General features: G+C 40.8%; 1 protein-coding gene across 3 annotated transcripts in view; it reads right to left on the bottom strand.

The window, feature by feature from the left end:
* Positions 1-237: 237 nt before the first annotated feature.
* LOC104585741 (histone-lysine N-methyltransferase ATXR3-like) overlaps positions 238-22,660 on the bottom strand; it is a 39,368-nt gene continuing 16,945 nt past the window's right edge. For 2 of the 3 annotated variants that reach the window (XM_010242715.3, XM_088894470.1), the window contains exons 8-20: positions 14,050-15,109; positions 13,819-13,890; positions 6,266-6,376; positions 6,074-6,174; positions 3,602-3,701; positions 3,425-3,520; positions 2,920-3,087; positions 2,706-2,831; positions 2,486-2,539; positions 2,061-2,308; positions 1,853-1,961; positions 1,441-1,743; positions 238-671 (exon numbers count right to left, since the gene is read on the bottom strand). In XM_010242715.3, coding sequence (XP_010241017.1) covers positions 495-671; positions 1,441-1,743; positions 1,853-1,961; positions 2,061-2,308; positions 2,486-2,539; positions 2,706-2,831; positions 2,920-3,087; positions 3,425-3,520; positions 3,602-3,701; positions 6,074-6,174; positions 6,266-6,376; positions 13,819-13,890; positions 14,050-15,109 — 2,725 coding nt within the window. In that variant the 3' untranslated portion in view covers positions 238-494. Of the gene's footprint in view, positions 672-1,440; positions 1,744-1,852; positions 1,962-2,060; positions 2,309-2,485; positions 2,540-2,705; positions 2,832-2,919; positions 3,279-3,424; positions 3,521-3,601; positions 3,702-6,073; positions 6,175-6,265; positions 6,377-13,818; positions 13,891-14,049; positions 15,110-22,660 lie in introns of all 3 variants that reach the window. The other variant, XR_016080270.1, reaches the window with a different exon arrangement.

Below are 22,660 nucleotides of genomic sequence, written 5' to 3'. Positions count from 1 at the left end.
GTAAACTCCTCGCCTATTTCCCTCGATGAAGGAAGGGCGTAAAGTTTTACTTCGAAAAAACTGAAGTTTTTCACCCCAAGATCGATGTAAATCCTGACATATTTGCAATTTTACATCGATCTTAAGGGTGTTTTTACGAGGACTCCAAACGTATGCAATTATGAACCGGGATGCAATAATGCATTGAACCGGTATTTACACTCTTTCCAAACGCAGCCTAAAAATCAAATATTTTCCTTTTCTTTTTTTTCACATTTTACTTAAACAAGGAAAAGAAACCAATGCTTTACCACTGAAATAATGAATACAAATTACAAAGCAGAAATTAACTGTACAGAGGAATGGGTGGTGTGTGAGATGCACAATAGGGACATGTTTTGAAATGATTACCAGCTCCCATTTTTATGGGGTAGCTATGAAATAAAACAGAATAATCATTCCAAAACCAAAATAGGTCGGTAAACAATCCCACTGCTACCCATAAACCTATTGGCTCACTCGTCCCACGTGGCGTGGAAAACTGGTGATCTGGTCTTCAGCCAATGTACCATTTCCTTGTCCAGTGGAGACTTATTAAGAACTGCATCTAGCATAGGACTTCCAAAAACTCGTGGGGTGCTCTTAAAAGACCATATGCGGTCTTTCGGCCATGGTCTCTGAGGCTGTTTCTCCTGTTATAGAAAACAAGTCCAATAAGCAATGTATCCTTGAATGAAACATCAACAAATTTAACAAGGTTGAATAAGAGAGAAAATTGAGCTTAAGGCCACATAGGGATCACCACATCCCAAGCCTTCAAACAATTTGGATTAACTGATCTCTAACATTTGTTACACTAACATTCTACCAGGGAGATAGTAGATAGGGGCCATGGGACCTGTAGAATACCCTAGAAGCTACGACCCCCAAGATACCCATATTCTAAAAGCTTTACAGGATCAAGACCAGCCAATTAATAGGTCCAAAGAAATTCTGTATGGCGAAAACCAGTATGCTGAGATTTTTAAGCTAGCATATGTATAATGTGTATACCATTTTTGGAGCTCTCATGATATCTTTCCACTCCCCCCATATTGCAAATTTCAGCCAACACCTTGCTGTGTTAAGGAAAGGTAATGTTTGGAAGTTCCTAAAAAGGCATGTCTCTACTTAGGTGCAAACAAAGGGAAGATGCCAGGAGTCCACAACTTCAGCTTTCCACGGCGGGAGGTTATTGGACTGAGATTGTGATGTGGAACACAGATGGATCCACTCAGGTCTACTACACCAGCTGGCATGTGGGCCCAGAAAATATCTGATCATGCTATAGGTTATTCAAACCAGACCGGTTGACATCTCTGGGTCGGAATGTGCTGTACATGCACACCTCAAAACAATCATTGCAGAGGGAAGAGGAAAAAGACAAATTAACAACAAGGGATAAGTTTGGCATGCACTTACCATTCTTGCAACCATAAATTTGAGGGTTCTACGGCCATAGACACGTTGACGTGATGGGTTCTGAACCTTGGCATAGAAGGATGCAATATCAGGTAACAACAAACAACCTCTTCTTGCTCTTCCAAGGCTGCAATCTGGCTCAGCATTAGTTTGGTTATGCCAATAAATCAACTGCCCCAAACAATAGTTTTCACCATATGTCTTGCAATACTCCTGGAAGCCTGACCCCAACTTATCAGTATATTTGGGGCCCAAGTCAAGAGGACTAATGTATACAGGTGGAGAAGTTACAGTTGTGTATGCCTGCATTAAGGAAATTCCCTTGGTCAAGGTAGAAGAAAACCATATCCACATTCATCAAATTAAATATAGATATAACTTGTGAGAACTTTGCCAGGTAATTTTGACTCACCCGAACTCTAAAAAAACATTTTGTATAGGCATAAATATGGATCAAGTCAGCAGCTGCATCATGCCGACACTTGTATGTACATGGAAGATTCCGAACCTCATCCCTCAGCCTTGTAAATAAAATAGGGGGATACGAGTGAAAATATAAGTTGTCACAGGTATCACCAAAATATGTACAACAATAAGAAACAAGAGATCACACTGCTCACCATAATAAAGATCTCCGAATTTCTCCCTGAAGATCTTCAGATCCAGATGGATCGTGGACCCGAATCTTTGCCTTGAAATCATTTAGTAGTCCCTCTTCCATATGAGGAGCCATGCACTGCAGTAATTCTTCAACAAGTGATCCCTCCCCTTTCCAGAGAACCGAAACTACAGCTTCAGGCCTAAGCTTTTCTAGTGGAGGTGGAGCTTTCTTTGGGTCACCAAATACACATTTCATTACATACCTCACCTGTTAAAATGAATAACTATCAGAAGAAGGCCAAATTGATCCCAGGTGCAAATCAGAATAATTTTATCAGTACTATCTGGATAACCTCTAAGAAAAACAGGAGAGAGAGAGAGGGGGGGGGGGGGGGGGGGAGAGGGAGGGAGAATAATTCCTTTTAAGAAAAAGAATGGAAAGCACCTTGTCAAGAGTAAGTGCCAAATTCTGAAGCCTTTGGTTATAAACACCCTCAGCCTGCCTCACAAAAGAATAGACAAGATGCAATATAATCATATACCGGACCAAAAGCATATAGCAATCATAAGCTGGTAATGCACCTCCCCCCAAAAGAATTTGCACATCACACAATCCACATTTTCAGGTATATACATTATATGTTTTGGCAGTAACCAATGCTCACCTGAATCTCAGCTTCACTTTTCTCGACATCTTCACAAATATCTAAGAAAATTTTCCTTTTCTCTTCCAAATTATGCCTTAGAATCTCCTCAGGAAGCTTTGTTCTTTCAAGCTTTATAAACCTCACCTTCGTTCGAATTTGTATGGACATTTCAGAAACTAAACTTAAGACATCAATTCTAAGAGAGAGATTAGAAGGCAGCAAAAATACATACCAGACGAGCTGAATATGCAATGAGCCAATCAGGTAACCCAGCAAGTAAGCAAGTTCCTAAACCAGCTCTTCCCAACTCAATATAATCATCATCAGATACAGAATTTAACTCACAAGCTTCTAGCATCAAACGGTGTCGGTCTAGCATCCCATGGCACTCCTTAAGTACCTGATTCACATCAAACTCTAGTAAGAAAAAGCAATGTAACATGATGAGTAAGTTGGGTGCTGGCCAGAAATGCTCAATTAATTGAGGCCACACAAAATAAAAGGTAGAAAAAGGAGTATCATATTATGAATGGCTTTGGTGAACTGATCAAGCAAGCCTTCCAGAGCCAACCAGACTCCCCCACCCCATTCCTAAAAAATAAAATGAAAGGGAAGAAAATAAAAATCAACAGAGACCAAGACCAAAATAAGAAGGGGGGAATACTGCTAAGATTGAATTTCTGTAATATGATTCTAAATGAAAGCAAACCAATCAAGTAAGATCTTTTACTCTGTACCTTTTGAAAAGCCCCTTCACCGGTAAGATTTAGATAGCTTCCCCTGCATACTTGGCTGCCACACAAACAAACTGATGCTTCATACTCCTCCTTGCTCTGAAGCAAAAACAAGTGATATACAATTAGGAAACACTTCTCTCAAAACACAATAGAGAATCACAGGCAAAAGATATGCACCTCTGTTACAGAGTTATAATCAAATGTGATTTCCTCGCCATATGCAATAGGCCTTAGAGTATAAATCCCAATCTGGTACTGACCATTCACAGCAGTAACCCTGTTGCATGAAGTGAATAAATAAGTATCGAATTTACAAATCTATACTATATATAAAAGTGCGAATGCAATGTGAAACTTTTTTTGGAATAAAATTACCCTCTACTTTTTTGTTTGAGAAAGGATATAAAAGCCATTTTATTTCAGCTTTAATGGCTACTAAAATGCCCATAATTGTGCATTTAGTCCATCTCTAATGGTAAGGTTGAAAATTAACTTCAATTATTACTTTCCACCTCATTTAATCCCCTCTCATTAAGTCTTATACTTAAATTACTAACTCCCATTTTCTCTTATTAAATTAGATCTGTGTCAATATTTTTAATAATATAAACTCATATTTTAAAACTGACTCGAAAACAAAACCATTTTTAATCCAAGTGGTGGCTAAGCAATTCAGCCATCCGAATCAAATTGACCAACCTACGAAATCATAGTTAGGTAATAAAATTTTTAAAATAGAAATAAATATAGAAACTTACAAAAAATGTAGAAAAATTAGACACATTTATGATATTTTTATTAATCAATTAAAAAAATAAGTGTAATAAACACGAATTATTTTTATTGGTAATGAAAATGAAATACATAATTTAGAAATAACCAAAAATGAAATTATTTTACTATTTGGCAAAGATCAATAGTTCAAAATTTGGGTCAAACATGTTAACCTTTAATGTCATAAATAAATAATAAAAGTTAATAAAATATAAAAATACATAAATTTTGCAAAAAAAAAACATTTAGGCACATGTATAATATCATATATTTATCACATTAAACAAAAAGTAAGTGTGACATATTAGAATTATTTTTGCACACAAAAATACGAAACATAAGTTATAGAAAAAATTGAACATGTCTATAATTCTATATTTACACTACTATTAAAAATATGAATAAGATTGTGGAACTTTCTTTTGACTAAAATACTCATTTTTGAATTTAGTCCCTACTTAATTATGAGGTTTAAATTGTAAATTGAACTACTACTTTTCACCCCATTCAATTCCCTCTATTTAAATTTTACATTTTTTTTATAAATGAACAAAAAAAAGATATACCAAAAAGATTAAATATTACAAAAAAGAAGAATCTAGCCAAGCAAGTAGGCCTATCAATGATACTTGAAAATTCACAACTCGATCCGATTATCACATATTTGGATGAAGTGTTTATGTAATCAGATTTGAATTTTCAATCCGCATCCGTTTAATAATAAAAAACAAAAAAATATATATAAAACAAAAAATAAAAAATACATGAAGTTAATAGAAAATTTTGGATACATTATTACTATCATTATCATCATCTAGAATTACCATGTGCAAAGCATGTGCACACTTACCAGTGATAACAAAATATCACAATATCAATGAACCAGGATGACTTTAAAGCAAAAACATCAAGTGATCAATTGTGATAACATGCAACAGATATTCTGGCAGATGCTTACAACTCAATGATCATGGGTAGTAAAACACCTAGGGCACTACATACTTCATTTACATGTGGTATAAAACAGAAAGGGAATTTATTCAAACCAAGATATAAGATTGGATAAGTAAATAAATGATAACAAGTTATTTTCATTTTTTTATCAATAATGAATTTCATTTTTTTACATTCTCTAAAACTTATTTGTGCCACATTCATGTATAACAGGCCAGCAATTTCATTTTCCCACAGCATAAATAGGTCATTTTGAAGATAAGGAAGCATTCAAAGAAAACATTCTGCATAAGGCATTAATATTCTGTTCATTTTATATGTACTCAGACCTATGTTATCCAGACATGGCAAGGACACAGCTGCACGAGGTGTGGATACAGAGTGTACAACTGTACAAAAATTGTAACTATCCAACACAATATGGCATTCTTTGTACACACATCCAGATATCATAAAGAGATTCAAAGTGCAAATTGTCCAGGCATCAGGTTGCTAAATCTCTCCAATTGAGAGGGGTTAGAGGCTCAGACCATAAAGTTAACAGTTCTGTTTTTTTTTTTTTTTTTTTGATCGAAAGTAACTAAGAAATAAGAATCTATTAAAATAGGTACATGAGAAGATGTAATCAGCAGCCAGACAAGGCAGAAACAAGAGTTACAGGCATAATTCTGTTACTAAACAAAATTTCCCTATGAGCACCAGATTTAGTTAGTTTCCATCATAAATTCCTTGTTCCTATATTTCTCAACTATCACAATAGTTAAAAAAGAGTTTAACATTTTTAATGCACTTCCTTGATTATTCCAGTGCAATGGGCACATATTAACATGCTCCCCCTTCACTTGTTTCAACATGGACATCAAGATGTTTTCGAGGACAGATCACATTATAGAAGAGAGAATGAACTAAAACAAAAATTACTTTGCTTCACAATTAGGTCGGCATGAGTGACAAATCCGGCTTGCATAGTTTGCCTTGTGCATGGCATCAACGACAACTAAATCATACCCGTCACGATCACCCTATAAGACAACCAGATGACTTTATTAGCAATGCATTGAAAAGAGGAAAAATATACAAGCAGATGTACACAACTAAAGAAAGGGGAGGGACCTTTGGCCTCTCAAGATAAATGTTATAAAACTCTGGAGCTGGATCTTTATTGTTTTTTTGCAAGGATCTAACCCCATCTTGCTTCTCGAACCATTTCCAAGCTGGATAAACCTAAAGACATTAAAAACAAAAGGCAACAGAAGTTTCAGGTCGATTTTTTATAGGAAATCGTAACTTTCATTAGATTAACTTAATAGTCATCCGGCATCCCCTTAGAATAGGGTACCAGAACCCCTCAAAAAAAGTTCAGAATTACAACTCAGCCCAAAACAACTCAGCTTTATTTATCCCTTGTCTGGCTAACCCATCACCCAAACTATTTGCTGACCTCCTAACCCACTTAAAAGAAACATCAATCTATCTTGAAGGCTTCTAATCTCCCTCAGGCTTCTAACCTCCTAACCCACCCAAGGTCAAAATAATATTGTTGAGAGACCTCCTTCGGATGCAAGCGGCCTAAACTTAATATGATGATAATGGTAAAAAAGAGACCATGACATGGCTATATAGCATTATCCTGATGGCCCCAAATCCCCATAAGTAGGAATTGGGTGAAAGTGGTAAGAAATTATTTAAGTGCCCAAAATATCTAGTCCACCTTATATTGTTGGTCTGAAACTCTCTAATTCAGTTGGTCTGTCCTTGGTAAAAGTTTGAAGGATGAGTAGTTTTGGGATGGATGGTTTTGTGGAGGCGAAAAGGGGGAGGAAATCCTTGAATGTGGAGACTAAAGACTTTATCTTCGAAGAACTAAGAATCAAAGAGTGTTACAGCCTGAAGATAAGGGAGGTGAAAAATGCTACAGTTCTGGTGGAAGGCTTAGAGATAATAGAATGGTTGAACAAAAAAAAGGATTTTGTGCACGAAGCAGCAATAAAAGGAAAACGGATATTCTGGAAGGAAAATAACACAAAATCAGGAAGAAGATATGTGGTCGAAAGTAAACAGAATGCTAAATGTGCATTCATATCTCTTTCAGAGTTCTTTGAAAAAGGAAGGAAACAAATGGTCTGTTTCCCTGCTGGGAAAAACAGTCAAGGATGGCAAGAAGTGACTGAGATCTTGACTGGCTTCCTAGCTCAAAGGAACTCAGGAACGAAGGAGATGGTGGAAGCTGCAGAAGTAGATAAGGGTCTTTCTGGGGGGAAGTCATCAGTGATGGAGGGGGAGACTCCTAACCAGGATTTTCTATCCATGGCAAACAGTAAGAGTAATCCAATACTGAACGCACATTTCAGCAAAAACTGCTGGAACAATACGTTAGTGGTTGAAGAAAAGAATCTGATTATAGATTGGAGGAGGGTTGCAGATATGTTGATTAGTAAGTTGAGACTAAGGAAAACATTCATATTAACTCCTTTCAACAAAATGAAGGCAGTGTGATCCTCTTGAAAACATGTTGGATGTTGAAGCTCTAAGCAGTCAAGAGGACAAGGAGATCTTCACTGTGTACAGATGGTCTTCCTCTTCCAATTCGAAAACTTTTGCCATTGAAGATGGAGTGATAGTCAGGGTAATTGGGTTGCCGTTCCATCTATGGGAACATGAAGTAGCAGCCTCCATTGCTTTGATGTGTGGAGCTCGTCTGGTGGGGGAATTCTGGGGAGATTTGATGTCTGCTGCTTTGATGTTAGATGGAGTCAAACCAGAGAATATACCTAGGAATATCACTCTCCAGGTTGAAGGACTGTCATTACAGGTGTGATTAGTTTCCTCCATTGAAGCTTCTCTAGGATCAGAGGCTAGAAAGGAAGAAGATGAATGGGTGGAAGAACAGGCCCTACATGGCTGGCTAGGATTGGAGAATCAGAAGATAGAAAGTTGCACTAAAATAGGCAAGCAAAACTTCGGCTACTTAAAAGATATGGGCAGTAAAGAAGGTCAAATACGTGGGACTCAAGGCAAGGACTCGACAGTAAAAAGATCTTTTGCTCAGGTGCTAATTTCTGGCGCCAAAAATTCAAATGAGATAGACCAGTTAGCTTTAAAAAGAAAAACCAGACTGGCTAAGGAAACTGAACCGGCTCTTCAGAAAGTTGAACCGTCGGGTCAAGTCGAAGGGGGTGGCCCCTTAAAAAATCATGTGACTGAGCAATTAAGTAGGGCTGAACCTATTATTTCAATTGAGCCCTCTCAGTCTCTTATTGGGCCGAAGGAAGCTGGCCCATGTTTTAAGTTCTCACATGCCTCTTTAAGAAGGCACTTGACTGAGGAGGGATCAATGTTAGACAAAACTAATCGTCTAGAATCGTCCCCATCGTGCTCTTCCTTGGCTAAGAAGAAGTCAAACCAGTTATCAAGGTGTTACAGTGGGTTCCCTCAAAGACTTTGTCACGACTCTCCAAAGACCGGCGAAATCCGAGATCAGTCCGACAAAGTGACCTTGAAAACTGTGAAGCAGATCTGTCATCATGAGAGCGTCTCAGACTCAGATGCAGATGATCCGATCAGTATAGGAAGCATAAATCTGCAAGTTTCAAAGGATTTGTGGGAGGAAGAAAGTTTAAACACTGCTATTTTGTTCCCAGAGGAGGAAATATGTGCTTCGGAAGGACGTGGGAAAGGGGAGGAGCGGAATAAGGTGGAAAACAAGACTGAAAAGTTAAAGACTCCAACTAATGTGCCACACGAGGATGAGGGGAACTTGGCAGCAGCTATAGAGGATGGTCCGGGCACATCTCTCCTTGCAAACAAATCCTTTCCAGAAAACAGACAGGTAAAGAGGTTCGGTTTGGAGGGGCAGGATTCAACTCTGAAGGTTTACAAGAAAACACTCAGAAAGGAAAATGCACCAAAGTTTTCTATGGTTGTAGGGATTGAAAAGGTTTTGATTGAACCAAGTTTACCCCAACAACCAAATCAGACAGAGGGAATGAGCTCTGGCCAGAATTCTATTACCGATATCCCAACACAACTTGTAGACCATTTCTCTCCTTCTAGGCCAGGTATGTTTGTCCATTCGGGTTTTGTTACTAATCTAGGTTTGTGCCTGAATAAGGGGCCTCGGCATCACAGCTGGAGAGAACAGCCGGAGGTGAGGGAGTAGAAATTGAAAGGGTGATGTTTGAAACAGAGGAAGAAGTTCCATTGTTAGAAAAAAGACAGGAGGAGGAAGTGGAGAGAATTTGGGAGCAAATCTGTGTTTTGCTGGAAGAATATAAAAAGACAGAAGATCTGTTAGAGGTAACACCAAAATAACCAGAACCCCTAGGGAGCAATTGTTGTGAGAAGAAAGGAAGAGGTAAACCTGTGATGTCAAGAAAAGAAACAATTAACAAAAGCAAAAACAAAAACAAAAACAAAAAGGAAAGGTCTGAAGTGGAAAGACTAATTTCAGACATAGAAGGGGACTAAGAGTTTAGTGGAAGAGGGAAGAGGAGGAAGGCTCCAAAGTGAAGGAAGGAGGGTGGTGTGAAGGGTCTCATTCTACAACCGAGTTGATGAAGATCATTAGCTGGAATGTGAGGGATCTAGGTAGGCAGAAAAGGAGGGTGATAAAGGATTTGTTGAAGAAGGAAAGGCCTGACATTGTATTGATACAGGAAGCCAAACTAGTAGTTCTAAATAGAAGTTGGGTTAGAAGTGTGTGGAAAGCAAGAGGTGTGAATTGGTGCTCAACTCCGTCTTGGGGAGCTTGAGCTTCTGGGGGGATAATTACTCTCTGGAGGGAGGATGCGGTAGAACCTTTAGAGGAGCTGATAGGTAACTTTTCTGTATCCTTAAAGTTCAGGATGGTGGAGGATGCTTCACGTGGGTATTAACCAATGTGTATGGGTCGAATATTTACAAAGAGTGAATGAACTATGGGAAGAACTCTATGGAATTCAAGGATTATGGGAAAGCCCTTGGTGCTTGGGTGGAGACTTCAATGTAATAAGGTTTCTAAATGAGTCAAACAATCTATCACAACTAGCATGAGGAGGTTCAATGAATTTCAACAGTTGTAATCTGAAGGAGATTCCCATGCTACAGGCCAACTTCACTTGGTCCAATTTTCAGAAGAATCCATCTTGTTCAAAACTAGATAGATTCCTTTTCAAAGAAAGTTGGGAAGCACACTGGAGGGGTTTGGTGGCTAAATCTCTGCCTAGAGTTACCTAGATCACTGTCCTATAAAGCTAGGCCAAGAGACTTTTGGACTTGGACCTAAACCCTTTAGGTTCGAGAACATGTGGTTGACACACCAAAACTTTGTATATAAAGTTGAGTGGTGGAGAGAAGAGATTAGGGGAGTGAAGTGGAAAGGGGTTAGCTTCCACAAGAAATTAAAAAGTCTAAGATCCAAAATAAAAGATTGGAATAGGGAGGTGATGAGGGCGGATTTGGCCCTCCAATGACATTGTGACACATGGCATCTCAGAACACTAGGTGACACCCGGAACCACTTAGGCAACAACTTAGCCAAGATGATGGTGTCCCGAACTGGCGACCAGGCACAAGCGCCGACCTGGCGACCAGCCTTTATGCTGAACTAGCGACCTAACTAGTAGGATAACAGCTCAGCCTAACACGCCAAGTCCGCAATGGATCGAGCTCGGATAACCATACCACCTCGGGACAGGACCACCTCAGGACAAGTCCACCTCGAGGCAAGTCCACCTCGGACAAGTCTACCTCGGGACGAGTATACCTCAGTGCAAGGTCACATCAGGACCACCTCGGTCCCAAGGCACTTCGGCATTCATATCAAGTCGGATCTAAAGAGCACGAGCTCAGGCAATGCTGACCGACCACCGCATGGCAACCCCGGAGATCTCGCCACCGTACTCCGCGTCTTACGGGATCGTACCTTGTAACGGCTAAATATCATCTCCCCATTCCCCGATTCAAGCGGAAATGGTCAGCCTTACCAGTTGGTAGCGTTATCCCCACCTAACACGGAAGCGGATCCTGTCGTAGCGAGAATTCCGGAACTACTCCACCGAACCCGCAAGGACTCCAGTATATAAAGGCTTCACCCCCCAAGGGTGAAAAGGGTGAAGGAGAAGAGGGAAAAAGAGGCGTAATCTCTACTCTCTAGCTCTCTCACAATCTAATATCATTTTCAACTCGCAACCAAGTGCTAACTTAAGCATCGGAGCAACTCCGCCGGGTAAACACCCTTGGGTTCTCCGGTTCATCTCTTGCAGGTTCATCGAGCCCGTCATTGCTGCTAGCCAGATCATCTCCTGCAGGGAGCAGCCGGATTGCACCACATCATTTGGTGCCGTCTGTGGGATACGCTACAACGCTACAACGTGCAGCCAAAGTTCTCCACTTCGGCCTGAGTCATCAGCCACTTGGAAGCAGACCGAATGACGAGGTACTTAGCACAAAAAATTGGCCATCACCAAAAATTGATACATCAGGAGGAATTTGGTAGATTGGAAGAGCTAAAAGCTAGATTGTCAACCCAAATTGAGGATTTAGATTCAAAGGAGCATCAAAGGACCATGAGTGCACAAGAAAGAGAATTGAGATGGAAGCTGAATAAAGATTTGGAAGAGGTCCTATTGAGGGAGGAGATATCTTGGAGGCAAAAATCTAAGGATAAATGGATCAAAGAAGGGGATGGGAAAACCAAGTTCTTTCGAGCTATGGCTAATGGGAGAAGGAGAAAAAATTTGGTGGCCAAGCTTGAGGTCGAAGGAGTGGTAATCGAGTCCCAAGGGGATATAGCCAACTGCTTTGCAACTCACTTCATATCCATTTTGAGTAGGCCCATGGAGAGACGGGTGAGAGTGGAAGATCTGGATTGGCCAAGTCTATCAGCCGTTGAGGCGGGTTGGCTAGAAAGGAACTTTGAAGACGAGGAGATAAGACAAGTTGTTTTCTCTATGGACATGTCAAAGGCTCTTGGACCAGATGGTTTTACTATGGCTTTCTATCAAGAGTGTCGGGACACTATCAAAGAAGATTTGCTTGAGGTTTTTAAGGAGTTTGAAAACAACCATGTGATTAGTCGTGGAGTTAATGCCACCCCGATTAGCTTGGTGACTAGCATCTATAAGATTGTGGCAAAAGTGCTTTCTTTAAGGATTAAAAATGTCTTTCCCTCTCTCATTACTCAAGCCCAAGGAGCCTTTGTTCAAGATAGGAAGATTATAGCAAATGAATGTGTGGAGGAAATGAGGAGATCAGGCAATCAAGGCTTCACTTGTAAGTTGGACATTAAGAAGGCCTATGACTCGGTGGATTGGAATTTTCTATTAGAAGTGTTAAGAAAATGTGGATTTGGGGATAGATGGTGCAGGTGGGTGAGTGGATGCATAACCTCTTGTCATTTTTCAGTTCTAGTTCAAGGATTTTTTTTCCCAGCATGTAGCAAGCTCGGGCAAGGAGACCCCCTTTCACCCTTCTTGTTCACACTTGTGGTAGATGTGTTTAGTAGAATGATTTCTAAAGCAAATAGGGAAGGGCTTATAAGTGGGTAGAGAATAGGTAGGAATAATGTCTCGATGACTCATCTTCAGTTTGCTGACGATATTATCATTTTTTGTGAAGGGGGAGTCTTAGGGAGAGTGAGAAACCTAAAAGATCTTATTAAATCCTTTGAGTATACTTCAAACCTGACAATTAACTTTGACAAAAGTTGTGTGGTTGGAATCAATTTGGAAGCTTGGGAGACAGAGGCTGTAGCAGGTTGTCTAGAGTGTTCTATGTCTGATTAGCCTTTAACCTACTTGGGTCTTCCGTTAGGAGCTAACCCAAAAGAAAGTCGGTTTTGGTATCCAATTGTGGAAAAGTTCGAAAAGATATTGGCTTCTTGGAAGAAAAGTTACATTTCATTAGGGGGTAGAGTGACCTTGATTAGGGCGACTCTTGCCAGTCTTTCGGTTTTATTCTCTCAGTGTTTAGGATACCTTCAAGGGAAGCTAAGAAACTAGAAAAGGTGATGAGGGACTTCTTGTGGGAAGCAGGGGAAGAAAAGAAGGATTATCTGATTAGGTGGGCGATAGTCAGCAGAAGTAAGGAAGAAGGGGGATTAGGATTAGGTAACCTAGTTCTTAAGAATGAAGCTCTTAAGAATGATTAGGTGGGCTGCCTGTAACTCTTATTTGCTGGTTTAATAAAATCTTACTCATTTATCAAAAAAAAATTAATAATGGGTATGGCAATGAACAGAACAGAATGGCTAAACAGGATTCATATAGCCAACCCCATATAGTCGTACAAGGCTTAGATGATGCTGATGATGTCTAAAATATTAAGTATTCAGATAAAAAGTTCTATAAGTCTATTTTTGTTCTTCACCCTTCACTTTTACAAACATTATGAAATGCTGGGGAGTTTTAATTTGATCTTTAATAAAGATGTGAATGTTGTTAATTATCAAAAATAAAATAAAATAAAATAATGGAGAGAGATGAAGAGCTGGGACAGTTACTTAAAACAAAGGCAATGGGTAAATAGTAAAATGGATATTGCTCTTATTTTTACATATAATTGGAACTGTCATTATCTTGTTTCTACAAAGAGGAACCTAAGACATACCAATGCATTTTGTGCCAGACTAGAGTAGCAGAAAATGAAAAAACATATGCACTATAGTACAAAGAAGCAGATAGCAATACCTCACCCAGAAACTCTACAACAAAATCATCTTCAACAAAACCTTCCTCTTTGTTGCAAACAACTCCAAGCCCCTGATCACCATATCACAATACACAATCAGAAAAATCAAGGTTATAAAAGGCAAAACCAAGGCATTACCAAAAGTCAAGGATGCAGTATTCTATTACAAAAACAATGGAAAGAAGGTGATGATTATAGTAGACCACACAGGAGAATAATAGTTAATATACCTTTCTGTATGCGACATAATTGTCTTCTGGTCGACTTTCTATGGCCTTCAAGATTCCTTGACACATTTTTGAAATGCGTGTATCACCTCCTTGTTGAGCATTGATCCTTACCTCTTCAAGAACATCCTTCAAAGGATACACCATAGGTGTATTTCCAATGCCAGTAAAGAACCTAACTTGTTTATTAAGAGTGTGCAGGAGCACATCTTCAATAAATAAATGCTTCTCCTGGAGTGGCCAATCCAATTCTTCTGGCATGGAATCAAGGAGAAGATTGTGAGTATAAGGATCTATGCCATAGACTTCCTGTTCCAGGACCTCAGTACCAAGCTGTTTTCTAGGTTTGTAGTCCTTTACTTCAGGTATTTCCATATCTGATTCTTCTGTTCCTTTCTTTTGTGCACTAAGTTTCTCAGCATAATCTTCAGGTAAAGAAACCTGCATCTTCCGTTTCACTTCCTCCTCATCTGCTACAATAGCATATTGATCAATGACTTCATACTTCCGAGTAACAGGAGGAACAAGGCTTGCTTTCGTCATGCGAGCACCCCATTCACGATCTTCACTCATTGAGTCAAAGGTTTCATCAGCTGGAAAGTATCCATATCCTCTTAAATCTCCAGTTGCACCCTCTGATTGGAAATCCAAGTCACTGTATGTATCAGAAGCAGTACTCTCATCATCACTTATAGCACCATCAGAAGACCGGTCAGGCTCATCAGAAGTCTCATTTTCAGAATCTAGAGATCGCCTATTCAATTTGAATAACTGCCTTTTAATTTCACGATCAGTTGCAAAATATCCATTATCTGTACCACCATTGACATAGGATAAGCTGCTATTCCTATTCATGTATTTCCTATCGTTCACAATTTTGTTCTGTTTCTTTTTATACTTGGAGGTTGCTGAGCAAAATCCTGAAGTTGACCCATCCTTCAGTGTCCTCATGATTTCATCTCTTCCACGGGATGACTTGGAATAATCTTCCAAACTGGTGATGAGTTGGATAAATAGCATAATAATGTGATTCATGTCTCCAGCATCTCCTCGAGCCTTTGCTCTGCATTAACACATCATATGAAATTACTGGATAATAACCGCAGCATAACATAGTAAATAAAAGTCAAGAACAACAGAATAAATGGTAGTATAGTCTGAGAATAGTTTATAGGCAATAGAAAAAAAAAAAAGCATGCCATGAATCCTATTCAACTTAGGGAGAAGAGATGATAGGCAAGGACCTTAGGTGCATGTAGACCTATCAGCTTAGAGAGGAGAAAAGTTTAGCATCAAGATAGCCCCTCATTCCATTTTCTTTCCAGGTCAGCCAATTTTTTGGCTCATAGCTAAGCAAATGGGTAACAGGAAATGAGCTCTGTTTGGGATACTGATAGGCCCCCAATTATCCTTACATATGCTAGGAGAGGGAAAGGGCAGCGTAAGACAGGTCAGCAGTCGGTTAAGGAGGGAAATGTTTAGATATTGGTGTGCTTATTGTTGAAAGCTAAACTACTGTAACCGAAGTAGCAGAAAGGAGAAGAAGAAGAAGAAGAGATGCAGGAATATTGAACTGTTCTAGCCAGTCGACCATGTTATTATTTATATTTGAATGTAGTACAAGATACAAGTAATTACTGGAATGCCCCTGATTAGTGATGGGACACCCAGTAACTTAAAACATTAAACAGGCTTAGGCCCATTAACACAGGCCCAGTTACAGGATAACTTGAACTTAAGTATGGGCTAATAAGAAATCTTATCAGCCGAACACTCATACAAAGAGACATCATTCAACATTCTAACACTCCCCCTCAAGCTAAGCATGGATATCAATCATGTTTAGCTTGCCAAGTATGTCCCTGAACTTTGTTGTTGCCAGCCCTTTAGTCAATACATCTGCAATTTGCATCTCTGATGGAGTATAAGGCACACAGAGTTCTCCTGAAACAATTCTCTCTCTGACAAAGTGTCGATCAATTTCAATATGTTTTGTCCTGTCATGCTGCACGGGATTGTTGGCAATGTTGATAGCAGCTTTATTATCACAATACAGCCTGAGAGGACCCTCAGCCTTAATACCAAGCTCATTAAGAAGAGTTCTGAGCCATAAGAGTTCTGCTACCCCGTGTGCCATAGCTCGGTATTCTACTTCTGCACTTGATCTAGCCACAACATTCTGCTTCTTACTGCGCCATGTGACCAGGTTCCCTCCCACAAATGTACAATATCCTGAAGTTGATTTTCTGTCTCCCACAGAACCAACCCAATCTGCATCAATATAAGCTTCAATTTCAATTCTATTGTTTTTCCTGAAGAGAATTCCCTTTCCTGGGCAAGTCTTCAAGTACCTGAGAATCCTTTCAACTGCTTTCATATGAGGGATCTTTGGAGAGTGCATAATTGACTGACAACATGCACAGCATAAGCAATATCTGGCCGAGTGAGGGATAAGTATATCAGCTTCCCTACCAATTTTTGGTATCTCTCTCTATCATAGTAGTCCTCCCCTACTGATTCCTGCAGGCCATGATTCTGTTCTATTGGAGTATCTGCTGGCCTGCACCCCATCATGCCTGTTTCCTCTAAGAGGTCAAGAACATACTTCCGCTGACATATGTAGATTCCCTCTCTTGACCTGGCAACTTCAATCCCAAGAAAATATCTCAAATGACCCAAGTCTTTGATCTCAAATTTAGAAGCTAGAAACTCCTTCAGTCTTTTTATCTCTTCCAAGTCATTCCCGGTAATTACCATATCATCCACATAAACAATGAGTGCAGTAAGTTTGCTATCCTGTCTCCTTATGAACAAGGTATGGTCTGCACCACTCTGAGTGTACCCCACTTTCTTCATGGCCCCACAGAGCCTCTCAAACCATGCACGGGGAGATTGCTTCAACCCATATAATGCTTTCCTTAGTTTGCACACCTTTCTACCAAAGTCATAGCCTGGTGGAGGTTCCATAACTATCTCTTCATGAAGGTCACCATTTAAGAAGGCATTCTTCACATCCAGTTGATGAAGTTCCCATGAAAAATTTGCTACTAGTGACAATAGAACCCAAATTGTGTTGAGCTTTGCTACTGGGGCAAAGGTTTCTTTGTAGTCAATCACTTCTTTCTGAGTAAACCCCTTTGCCGCAAGTCTGGCCTTGTACCTTTCAATGGACCCGTCCTCCCTATGCTTTACAGTAAACACCCACTTGCACCCAACAGTGGTCTTCCCCTCTGGCAGATCCACTAATTCCCAAGTTCTTGCTTTCATTAGGGCTTTCATCTCTTCATTCATAGGTTCTTTCCACCTTGGATCAGACACAGCCTCTGAGTACCTAGAAGGAACACGCACAGAGGAAAGAGCAGACACAAAGGAGTGATAGGCAGGAGATAAATGTGAGTAAGAAACAAAATCAGCAATGGGGTGTTGGGTGGTGCAAGAGCGGATAGGCTTACGAAGAGCAATAGGAAGATCCAAATCAGAAGTATGAGAGTTGATATTACCTTGGATTGTAGAGACAGATTGATCCGAGTCCAACTGGTTGCTATCATGAGGTTGAGGGCCCCTTTTTCTTCTGTTGTATGTAAGTATCTCTTTTTGTTGCCTATTGGAGCCTTCAGAAACATCTACAGCATCAGGAGAGGTAACCGGCACAGTGGGAGCCTCACTGGGTTGACCCGGAATGTCACAACAAGGAGTAGGAGGAGAGGATGGAAGACCCGAGGCAGATAGGGGAACAAAAAAGGAGGGAGAATGAGAATCCTCTTCCATCCCACTAGTCTCCCCCAGAAGAGGATTCTGAGAAAACTGAAAATAGGGTTGAGACTCAAAGAAGACCACATCTTTGGTGACATACTTTCTCTTGGAGACAGGGTCATAACACTTGTAACCCTTTTGTGTAAGAGAGTACCCCAAGAATATTCCCTTTGTAGCCTTAGGATCCAGCTTGGTCTTCTTTGGATCCTTCACATGTATGAAACATATACAACCAAAGACCCCAGGAGGAAGGGGAATGTCTGGAAGAGTGGGGCACAAAACAGAGAAAGGGGTTTTCATACCCAACACCTTAGATGGCATCTGGTTTATCAGATATGATGCAAAAAGTATTGAGACCAGTATTGCTTGGGGACTTTGTGCTGGAATAGTAAGGGTCGAGCTGTCTCCAATAGATGTGTATTCTTGCGCTCAGCAACCCCATTCTGCTGAGGAGTATAAGCACAAGATGACTGATGTAGTATGCCAGCATCTTCCATGAATAAGTTCAAGGATTTTTCAAAGTATTCAGCAGCATTGTCTGACCTGAATTGCTTAATCTTCTTATTAAACTGTGTTTCAATCATCTTGCAAAATGCCATGGTTATCCGTGGTACTTCATCCCGTCCTTTTAACAGGTAGATCCATGTGCAACAAGAGTAGTGGTCAATAAAACTGATAAAGTACCGGAAGCCATCAAAGGAAACAATGGGTGAAGGGCCCAAGACATCAGAATGAACCAAATCAAAAGGAGCACAAATTTCATTACTGGAAATTGGATACACAGTTCTACATTGTTTTGACATTTGACATACTTCACAGGTTAGACTCTGACTTGGAATGCCCTTAAACAATTTGGGAAACAACATTTCTAATGAAGAGAAAGACACATGACCTAGCCTAGCGTGCCAAAGATGCAGCTTAGCTATTGACTCCACACTCTCCGGGCTACTAGCAACAGATGCTTGTAAGGCTGAACCGATGTCTGCATCAAGGTAGTAGAGGCCTCCATACTCATGACCGCACCCAATCGTTCTCCTTGTCAATCTGTCCTGGAAGACACAATGAGTAGGAAAAAAGGTTATACTACAGTTCAAATTTTTGGTAAGTTTTGAAACAGACAAAAGATTTGAGGTAAGACTGGGAACATGTAAAACTGATTTAAGAGAGAGGTCCTTGCTTAGGTCAACCATTCACTTTCCAGAGATAGTGGAGAAAGACCCGTCAGCAACTCTCATCTTATCCTGACCAGACAACAAATGATATGAAGAGAATAGGGAAGACATATGTGTCATGTGGTCAGTAGAGCCAGTGGCACTAAATCAATAGAGCCAGTGGCACTGAAGGCAGAGGCTGTACCTGATCTGGCAAGAGATGTAGAAGCAAAAGAATTATTTCTTAGACGGGCTAATGCCCTGCTAAGGACCTCTACCTCACTAGCAGTGAAGCCCAAAGTACCAGTTCCAGAGGAATCAGCAACCTGTCCCATAGGAGAAGAAGACACTGTTGGTGTATTTTGTGAGTTGTCATCATTGTTGCTGGTGACAAAATTCCCACTTGCCGCAGGCCTGTTATCTCTAGAAGAAACATCTCTGGGTATTGAAGACATCTTGACTGCAGCCACTGTGCAGGTGACACTGATTAAGGCTAGCCGAAGCAGTTCTGAAGGTTCTGAACCAGTTCTGGAGCAGATTCGGATTAGCCGAAATGATCACCGCAGGTTCTGATAGCACTCGACACAGTTTCAGACTTGCCGAGACTGTCACAGTTCTGAAATAGTTCAGTTACAACAGCAAGCAAGGAGTTCTGGGCTGGTAACCGACCTGAAGCTAAGGATTCTCAACTATTGTGCTATGCATCTCCACTTGAACTTCGAGTACTGCAACTGTAAAGAGAGTGCCCCTCCTTGCCGCCAATACTAGGACTGCTGACATCAGTCCTCAACTAGGGTTCACAGTGCTGAACAATCTGGAGCTGGCAGCTCCCTAGGTAATCTCACAGCAGTGGTGAGGGATTTCGGACTGATAACCAACCTGAACTTGGAGCTGTTTACCACTTTGCTATGCTGGTAGAAGTGTTCACAGTGCTAGTAGAACACTAGATAGACTTCACTTGGGCTGAACCAAAACTGCAACAGTTCGGGTACAGTAGCAAGTGAACAGTTCGAGGCTGCAACAGTAGCAAGTGAACAGTGGGCTCTGTAGAAGAAGCTAAGTTTGTGCGAGTCTTGCTGGAGCACGAAGCTGCAACTATAGAAGAAGCTAAGTCTTTACCACCATTCTGTGCAAGTCTTGCTGGAGCACCGAAGCTGCAACTGTAGAAGAAGCTAAGCCCCTTTTTGCTAGTGCTAGGACTGCTGAAATCAGTCCTCAACTAGGTCTGTCCTATACAGACCTCTCTTAGTAGCCAAATAGCTACTATTTGCTGGAAATAACCTAGTAGGACATCTACTTCTGGGTCTTACTTCCCTTGAGTCCTACAACCAAGAGAAACCCTAGGTTCGAACTTGCTTTACTCTCTTACACCCCTAGGTCTTCACTGCAACAACCCAGAAAAGGAAGAGAGAAGATGAAAAGACAGCAAGAGAAGAGAGTGTGTGCCGACTGAAACCAGGAAGAAGCTAATGCTCTGATACCATGAAAGCTAAACTACTGTAGCCGAAGTAGCAGAAAGGAGAAGAAGAAGAAGAAGAGATGCAGGAATGTCGAACTGTTCTAGCCAGTCGACCATGTTATTATTTATATTTGAATGTAGTACAAGATACAAGTAATTACTGGAATGCCCCTGATTAGTGACGGGACACCCAGTAACTTAAAACATTAAACAGGCTTAGGCCCATTAACACAGGCCCAGTTACAAGATAACTTGAACTTAAGTATGGGCTAATAAGAAATCTTATCAGCCGAACACTCATACAAAGAGACATCATTCAACATTCTAACAATTGTAGCTATGCCAGCTGGGCATTTCTAGAGGGAGTTAGTTATGATGTTAGGAGGGAATAAGAAGGTAGTTTCGGGATAGGGAGGGATCGTTTTGTGTGAGGAATATTTTGAGTGTTTGGGAGAGCCAGCGGTCTCTCGAAGAACCGACCAACTGTTATTACTTTCCATTGAATGAATACAAGTTTCTTTTCATTTGAGCTGTGTATTTTTGCTGTGTGTCTGAGAATTGTGTGTGAGATCTCCGGGACATATTAGTGGTATCAGAGCCCGTCTTTCCTCGAACATGGTGATAGTTAAGGAGGTGGCATCGCAGGTGGAGGAATTCGAAGAACGCTTGTCTTCTCTGCATTCTGATTTTCATTTGGAGATGGATGGCTTACGTAATGATTTTCAATGTCTCGATCCAGATAAGGTAGCAGTTGGTCTTTCGAAGATCTCGTCTCTAGAGAGCTCTATACAATCTCTGGAAGAAGGCGTTCAGGATCTGGTGAAACGTTTTGATTTGTGGCTTCATCAACGTGATCTTCCTCAGGTATCTTCTGCTCCTTTATCTACTACTGACGTTTCTCCTCCACTTCTCGCATCAAGTCGTGCTGCTGACAAAGGGAAGAGTACGGCATTTCCGACGTCTTCTTCGATGCCGGTGTCGGAACATGCTTTCTGATTCACTTCCTCGGAAGTTGGAGTTGCCTATTTTTGATGGGGAGAATCCAGACAGCTAGCTTTTTCGTGCTGAGCGCTATTTTGAGATTAATGGATTGCTTCCGACGGAGCGTCTGTGAGCTGCCGTTGTCTGTTTAGAGGGCGATGCGTTGGCTTGGTATTACTGGGAAGATGGTCGGCAACCTTTTCGTGGCTGGGAAGAATTCAAAGAGCTCCTCGTTGAACGTTTTCGATCGACTCAGGAAGGTAATTTACAAGAGCAGCTCTTCTCGTTACATCAATCTTCTACTATTAAAGAATATCGCCGCCAATTCGAGGTTCTCTTTGCTCCCTTACGTGGCCTGCCGGAATCAGTCCTTGAAGCAGCGTTTGTTAATGGGTTGCGTCTAGATATCCAAGCCGAGCTCTGACAGATGGAACCCGTTGGGTTGATCAAGAAAATGGTTGCGGCCCAGAAGATTGAGGATAAGAATCAGGCCCTTTGGGCTTATCAATCGGGTTTATTTCCTCGTTGGCCCACAACATCCCCCTTTGGAGCTCATTTTAATTCACGTGTTTCGCATGTGACTACTTCGGCTGTCACTCGACCTACACGTGCCGCGATTCCTTCTTCTTCGTCGGTCCCTATTATTAAGTCCTCGCCACCTGCTTTCAAAAAATTGACCGATGAAGAGATGCAGCAGAAGCGTTCGAAGGGTCTATGTTTCCGTTGCGACAAGAAATACAGCCCTGGTCATCGTTGTGCTCAGAAATCACTTCAGGTTTTATGGGTTCAGGATGATGTGGAGGAAATTGCTTTTGATGTGTCTAATTTGGACAGCACTTCGGCTGACACTGAAATTGCTCTAGCTCCAGATTCGGTCATGCTTTGTGTTTCATCTCTTGTGGGCTTGTGTGCTGCTAATTCCCTTAAGGTGCGTGGACGCATTTTGTCGCGTGAGGTAGTCGTATTGATAGACTCAGGTGCATCCCACAATTTTATCTCTGAAGCTTTAATTGAGGAATTGAAATTGCCCCGTACTCCTACACACGAGTTTGGAGTTCAGATGGGTAATGGCAATGAGGTGAGAACTTCTGGAGTCTGCTGTCAGGTTTGCCTCAACTTACCTGAATTGGATGTCATTGCAGATTTCTTCCCTTTGAAATTGGGCTCTACGGATGTCATTCTTGGTTTTCATTGGTTAGCATCTCTCGGTGATTCAGTGATGAATTGGGGTAACATGTCTATGAAGCTCAATTTGGGGGGTATCCGTGTG

Source organism: Nelumbo nucifera, chromosome 1 (genome assembly GCF_055504915.1).
Source record: "Nelumbo nucifera cultivar China Antique chromosome 1, China Antique-T2T, whole genome shotgun sequence".
NCBI lineage: Eukaryota > Viridiplantae > Streptophyta > Magnoliopsida > Proteales > Nelumbonaceae > Nelumbo > Nelumbo nucifera.
This window is presented reverse-complemented; position numbering and strand designations above follow the sequence as displayed.